Source organism: Vespa velutina, chromosome 1, assembly GCF_912470025.1.
Source record: "Vespa velutina chromosome 1, iVesVel2.1, whole genome shotgun sequence".
Lineage (NCBI taxonomy): Eukaryota > Metazoa > Arthropoda > Insecta > Hymenoptera > Vespidae > Vespa > Vespa velutina.
The window spans coordinates 3,287,008-3,294,507 of NC_062188.1; the positions used below are offsets into that span (position 1 = coordinate 3,287,008).

A 7,500-nucleotide genomic window follows, 5' to 3' on the forward strand; every position below is an offset into this window, starting at 1 on the left:
TAACGACGATAGAATTATATTCGATCATCAACAACAAACGTATAAATTATTATCATTAAAGAAATATTAATGTTTAATCTTAATTAATTAATATTAATAATAATAATAATTATTATTATTATTATTATAAAAATAATAATAATAATAATTTTAATTTTAATTAATTTAAATTAAATAAAATTAAGAAATAATAGAAATATATTTTCAAGGAATTAAATGCATTTCGAATGGAATGAAATGGGATTAAAATTAATCGAGATATCGAGACTCGTGAAAATTTGAAATACTTGTTATAAATAACGATTAAAGTATCGTCGTGTCATTCAAGAAAGATTATTGCACTTAAATACATAAGAACTCGTCCGTAAAATGTGAAGCTATTTTTTCTGTTTTTTTTTTTTTTTTTCTTTTTTTCTTGCGCCATTAAAAAGTTACTCTTCAAGTGTCCCATATATCTTCAGCCACCACGTTCATTTTTAAAAAGAGAAAAATTCTGTCATTCGCTCGATGAAAATTTTGTTATTCGTTTAGAAAATTTCTCCAAAGAATTCTCACGTGTGAGCGTTCGATATGACCTAAAGAAAAACAGCGAAGGCGAGAAAACGAAATAGAAGAAAAAAAAAAAAAGAAAAAAAAAAAGAAAAAAAGAAGAAGAAAAAGAAAAAGAAAAAGAAAGGAAAAAAAGGAAGACAAAAAAATTAAAACCAATAACAAAAGAGTAAAGAAAAAAAAAACAAAGAAGAGGGAAGAAAGAGTCAATCGTAGAATTTGCCAAAGGAAGACACTTGTATTTTCTTTCAAAGTATATCCTGCACATACGTACAGTAGAGAAGTAATCTTGACTTTCGATCAATGTATCAAACGGAAACACGCGAACGATTTTCTCTCTCTCTCTCTCTCTCTCTCTCTCTCTCTCTCTCTCTCTCTCTCTCTCTCTTTTTCTCTTTATTTGGCCGATCGAATTAGAGAAATGGAGAGTCGATATATACGACATTGGCAATACTAAAAGGCTTAAATAACGGTCGTTGGAAAATACTTCGAGGGATGAGAATTGAGAATGAGAAAAGGAAACGCGCTCCATGCGGGCGGAAGAGTAGTAGAGAAGGAGAAAGAAAAACAATAGCTCGATTGGTTTCCCTCGTTCGTCGAGAGTCAGATAAACTACGTACTTTAATATTTTCGATCTCTTTTTCTCTTTCTCTTTCTCTCTCTCTCTCTCTTTCTCTTGGAAAGAACGAAGCCGTCGTGAAACAACGACGACGACGACGACGACGACGACGACGACGACGACGACGACGACGACTACTACTACTACTACTACTACTACTACTACTACTACTACTACTACTACTACCCCGATGGTAACGCCATTGACGAAGGGGTAGTTTTCTCTCTCTCTCTCTCTCTCTCTCTCTTTCTCTCCCTATTTCTTCGGCTACGCAGACGCGGTTTATCGACTATTGCATATACACATACATACATATGTATATGTATATATTAAATATATATATATATACACACGTATGTGCGTATGTGTGTTTATATATATATATATATATTCACGCAAATATCACATTTAATCAGGATTCTGATCATTCGTTATTCTGACAAGCGCTAAGGCCAAGTGCAAAGATTTATATTTACCTTCGTTGCATCAACAATTTGGACGCATATATGTGTCTAAATATATGTATATATATATATATATACACGCAACCGATTAAAATAAGGACCCATCTATATAAGATACACATGTATATGCCTCTAAATATGTGTATATAATAGTATATAGGTATATACTATATATTACTTAGGAGAACGAGAGAAACGTTTCGTCTCGTTTCGTTTCGTTTCGTTTCGTTTCGTTTCGCAGTACCTCGAACAATTTCTCCACTTCCACTCTCTTTCTCTCTCTCTCTCTCTCTCTCTCTTTCTTCTCTTTGTTCGTTCGTCGTCCGTCTCGGCTCCGGATATTTGTCCGGATTGCAATTGCAGACGGCTTTTTCCCACTCCGTTCAAACCCCCTCCCCCTTTCTCTCTCTCTCTCTCTTCTTTCCTTGCCACCCTCTCTCTCTCTCTCTCTCTCTCTCTCTCTCTCTCTCTCTCCCTCTTTGCTTCCGTGTTTTTCTTCCCACACTTGTTCTCCCTCTCTTTATGCGTTTCTTTCTCGCTCTTCCATGCAACAAACCCCACGTAAAGCAATATTTTACTTGGTCGCACGCGCAGACTTCCCTAGCCGCAAGGAAGAAGACCAACCACCACTATCACCACCATCACCACCATCAGTAGGGACTAACTCACGGGGAAGAGAAAGATAGAAAGATAGAAAAAAAGAAAGAGAAAGAGAAAGAGACGGAGAGAGAGAGAGAGAATGAGAGTGAGCATGAGAGAGAGAGAGAGAGAGAGAGAGAAAAAAAAAGAAAGAGAGAGGAGGACGCAAAATGGTTTCGAGATGCCCGATGACCGATCGAGCACATTTCTCCCCCTTGTGGAAATACGAACCGGACACGCGGGAGTAGCCGATGCGTTAATCTCGTACGCTACCCTTAAAATAGCTTTACCGTCGTTCCAGTTCGAACACGAATAACGAACACGAATACAACCATGAACACGAGCGCGAACACGAACACGAACACGAGTTGTCGCTAGGATGGACCGTGTCAACGTCAAGTATTTGATCTCAATTTGATTCTATCTCGGTTCACTACTACGTTATTCTCCTTCGGTGTCTCTTCTTCGTCTATTTCTCTTCCTCTTTTCCTTTTGAATCTTCCCTTTGAGGAGAGTAAATTCCTTTTAACTTCTATGTAACACTCAACGATTTATTCGTTCATCGTTTGATAAAAGACATATGCGTTTTAGCTTGAAAGGTTTTAACAGACTTTGCTTTCCTCTATCTCTCTCTCTCTCTCTCTCTCTCTCTCTCTCTCTCTCTCTCTCTTTGGTCCTTCTTTTAATACAAGGATTTTCTATAATCTTTGGTAAAGAAAGATAAAGATGAAAAAAGAGAGAGAGATAGAGAGAGAGAGAGAGAGAGAGAGAGAAAGAGAGAGAGGGAGAGAGGGAGAGATCGTCAAGCTGATAACGTTTATCTGGCGAATAATACGAAAAACGAAAAGGAAGTTTCTTCTCCCTCGTAATTTAGAAGATAATATTACTGGCAGTGTAAACTCTCAACGAAGTAGTAGCTTCTATATATTCCGAACAGCCTCCCGGCCTTTTGATAAAAGTAGCAGAATAAGTTTGTGTTTCCCGGTCTGCCACCCTTATTTGTTCTATCGGCAACGTACAATCGCGAACTCTTCTTTCTTTTTTTCTCTCTCTCTCTATCTTTTTATTTTCGAGAGGAAGAATATCGAAGCTTTACCGTCGTCGACGTTCCTCTTTCCTCCCCTTTCTCTTTTTCCTTTCTTTCCACTTTCTCCTCTTTTTCTTTCTCTTCTTCCCTTTTCTTCCTCTTTTCTCTTTTCTCTCGTTTCTATACTCTTCATACCATCTACTCAAATGTGAAAGGTCTTCCAGGATTTACAGAGCACTGTCAACAATCCTTTATCGAAGCGTTCTTTGAAGGTCGATGAATTTGACGTTTCATCGAAATTTTATTATCTACCACTCTTTCGTGAGATATGACGTCGCGCAGACGGAATCGATACTTCAGTTTTAATCCTACGTTATTATCGGATTTTCAGTCTCTTCTTATTACTCATATACGTAGATATATATATATATACTAGATTCCCTATGTGCATATCCTTGAAAAAAATATGCAAATATATATATATATATATATATATTTATATATATAATATATATATAATATATATATATATATATGCAAGCCCTATTTATATATGGCTGTTCGATAATTATTATATTATCATCTTAATATATAATATCCTCGTGAAATAATAAGAATTTGCTTGATAAAGATTTATTTAAATAACAAATAATATTATATAAAGATAATATTACATAAGAATAATTAATTTTATTTTATTACTTTTACAAGTTTTAATTAAATAAAATTTATTCTACCATCTCTCAATATTTTAAATGATAATATTTATTAAACTATATATATATATATATATATATTTACGGATATGATGCACAAATTAAGACATTATTTAAAACAAAAGGAAAGGAAATAAAAAACATTACTTAAAAAAAAAAAAAAAAAAAAAAAAAAAAAACTTTTTATATCAGAATAAACCCAAGAGATATTTAGGTGGCCACATTTAAATGGACAATTCTGTATATATAGATATATTCGAAGGAAACGTTTTCGATATAGCCAAATGGAATAGCGAAATAAAGTAATTTGCAAGATAGTCCTGGATAGATTTTTCCTAAGGGTTCCTGTCCGCAGCCTGTTTAGGTTTGGGTTGCTTCTGCAAAAGTAGATTTCTAAGTTAGATACGGTTAACGTCGTTTTTGGATAGGAGATAGGACTCTCTCTCTCTCTCTCTCTCTCTCTCTCTCTCTCTCTCTCTCTCTCTCTCTATCTATCTCTCTCATCCAAAAGGGAGAATGTTTCCAAGATCTACGGCCTAGATCTACGATCTGGATACTAGATTTCGATACTTTCTCGCACCGTTGGTTATCCGTGTATTCCAATACTCTTAGAATGTATCTTCACCCATTACCGTTCTTACCCTTCTTTCAGAATACTCATATCCTCTTGATTCACCCTACCTTTTACTTCTCCATCTCTATCTTTATCTCTCTCTCTCTCTCTCTCTCTCTCTCTCTCTCTCTCTCTCTCTCTCTCTCTCTCTCTCTCTCTATCTATCTATCTATCTATCTATCTATCTCTTTCTTTTCTTTCTCTCCTTCCCTGTCTTCTACCCTCGACACCCTCACGACGACTTCTCAAGGAGAAGTCTTTTCTTCAATTTGCATAACTTTCCGGCAGGCACGTCGTACTCCGAACAAGGGGATTTCGATGAACCTAAATATCGCTTCCCACGGAAAGAAAAAGAAGAAAAAAAGAAAAAAAGCGAGAGAGAATAGAAAGAGAGAGAGAGAAAGAAAAGGAAAAAAAAGGGAGCCTGTTGATCGTTTTATGAAAATTTCACGCTACCTTCCGCTCTAAAAGAGAACTCGGAAAAGGTCGATTCCAGGCTTGACCTTTTTTCTTCTCTTTTTTATATATACATATATATATATATATATATATATATATGCACACACATTTTATATATCTTATACATATACTTATAAACTCAGATATATATTTAAACTGTTCATTTAGATAATGGTAAAAGTCTTATTCGTCAGGACGAATTATTTATACGTTGCCCCGTATATTAAAAGGAGATCTTTTTTAGGATACCATTATCAAGATTTTTTTTCTTTTTCTAATAGAATTAATAAGACGTTAGAATCTAATCACTAATTAATTATACATAATGATTATGACGAATATTAAATCGTTATCAAGTTTAACAATCGCTAAAATGCAAGCAGATGGTTGAGGAAAATCGACCGTCCGTTCACTCGAACGATTTTAAACTGGGCAACACGGCACGGCACGGAACGGTGCGATGCGATGCGATGCGGTGCGGTGCGGTGCGGCGTTAAATTTGAAAACTTGGAGGGTAGTAGACAGACCGTTGTCGAATCGAACGACCAGCCGTTGCTGTCACTGCTTGCTAGTTCCTGCTATTGCTGCTGCTGCTGCTGCTGCTGCTGCTGTCGTTGTCGTTGTCGTTGCTGTTGCCGTTGCCGTTGCCGCTGCCACTGCTATTGCCACTGCTGTTGGGAAATGTAAATGCGTCCTTTTTCTTTTGGTGCCTCGAGGGAGGCGGAGAACGATCCTTTTCGAACAGGTGGCAGAGGCCAGATGCGTTCCAACAGGTAGGAAACCAAACGACCATGATTCTTTTTCTCTCTATCTCTCTCTCTCTCTCTCTCTCTCTCTCCCTCTCTCTTTATCTATCTATCTATCTATCTACCTCTCTCTTTCTTTCTATGTCCAGAAATGCATAAATTATAAACTCACGATATCTTTTTGAATTTCAAAATCGAATCCTATAAATTTCTAGTATGTTTTTATTATATATCACATATATCACAATATATTAATATTTATATATTATCTTATACTCTCGATATATTTTGAGACATCTGTTTGTTTTCAGATTTTGTTGAGACCAATAATTTTCCGAAAATTTTCATTAGTGAAATTTCACTACGTTTATCATTTAATCTTTCGTCAATTCGATTAGTTTCTATCTTAAACGTGTTTACTTACCAATAACGAGATTTAATTTTACTCTCTCTCTTTCTCTCTCTCTCTCTCTCTCTCTCTCTCTCTCTCTCTCTCTCTCTCTCTCTTTCATTCTTTCTTTCTTTTTCTCTGATATCCTAATTTCCTTGACTATTACTACACTCTTCCTTCCTTTTCTCGGAAAAAATTAATCGAATTAAAATGTCGACGCAACGATTCGTACAATCATTCGTTTACTACCGGATTAATTTCATTTCGTATTTCGACATTCATATTACCAAAGTTGTCGGACACAAGTGCTTTCATCATTGATAACAGTCAGCCAGAATATTTTTCATTAGACCGTCGCGTTCCACTTTTCGGAGTTCGTTGAATTGTTTCGTTGAAACGTTCAAAATTTTCCCTATGTATGCGGTTACACATCTGTAAAACCAACGATGAAAAGTATTCAAGTTGTTACATTTTAAAAAATAGTAACATATATATATATATATATATATATATATATATGTATGTTATGACCCAAATTTATATTAATTCCATTTTTTTTTTATACCTAATAATTATATAATACGCAGAAACAAGAGTGAAGGAAAGATTGGTCCATATTATATATCAAATTTTTCGATCTTTTTTCTATCAAAACAAAATAAGAAATAATTTCTCTACGAATAAAACTAATCGATCATTTATTTATGATTTCATCCTATATACGTAATACTGTAAATATATTTTAATATTTATAAAAAAAGATTTTCTTTTCTCAATATTTTATAACTACATAAAATGTTAAAGACCAGAACGAAAGACACAGTTGATCGATATAATAGATCAAAAATGTTTTGATTTGTAAAAAAAAAAAAAAAGAAAAAAAAAAAAATTAAAAAAGAAAAATTTGTCGATCAAAGAAATTAATCGATCGTTTTAATTATGATTTGCAGAACAGTTTCGGTCGGGAGGAAGCTCATATGGAATGGCATCGTGTGGATCCTTGCCGAGGAGAAGGGGGCCGATCGCGATAACGATGCTCGTCGTTTTGACGAGTGCCGTGTCAGGCGGCTTTTGTCCGCCACGATGTCGTTGCGACGACGAAACCCTAAAGGCATCATGCGCTTACGCGGATCTCGAATTCGTACCGATCCAGCTCAATCCGGAGATACGACATTTGGATCTGTCGAACAATCGTGTGGCAAACCTACATTTAACATTTTGTTTCTACGGTAACCTGGAAAGTCTCGATCTTAGCTCGAATCTGATTCGTACACTTG

At 35.3% G+C, this 7,500-nt stretch overlaps 1 protein-coding gene across 2 annotated transcripts in view; it reads left to right on the forward strand.

Annotated features, from left to right (window-relative positions):
* Positions 1-7,500, forward strand: part of LOC124948911 (leucine-rich repeat-containing protein 15-like) — a 24,132-nt gene that overhangs the window by 14,389 nt on the left and 2,243 nt on the right. The window contains exons 1-2 of one of the 2 annotated variants that reach the window (XM_047493234.1): positions 5,512-5,859; positions 7,174-7,500. The exon at positions 7,174-7,500 is cut by the window's right edge and continues 2,243 nt beyond it. In XM_047493234.1, the coding sequence (XP_047349190.1) occupies positions 5,547-5,859; positions 7,174-7,500 (640 nt within the window). In that variant the 5' untranslated portion in view covers positions 5,512-5,546. Of the gene's footprint in view, positions 1-5,511; positions 5,860-7,173 lie in introns of those variants that run through there. The other variant, XM_047493243.1, reaches the window with a different exon arrangement.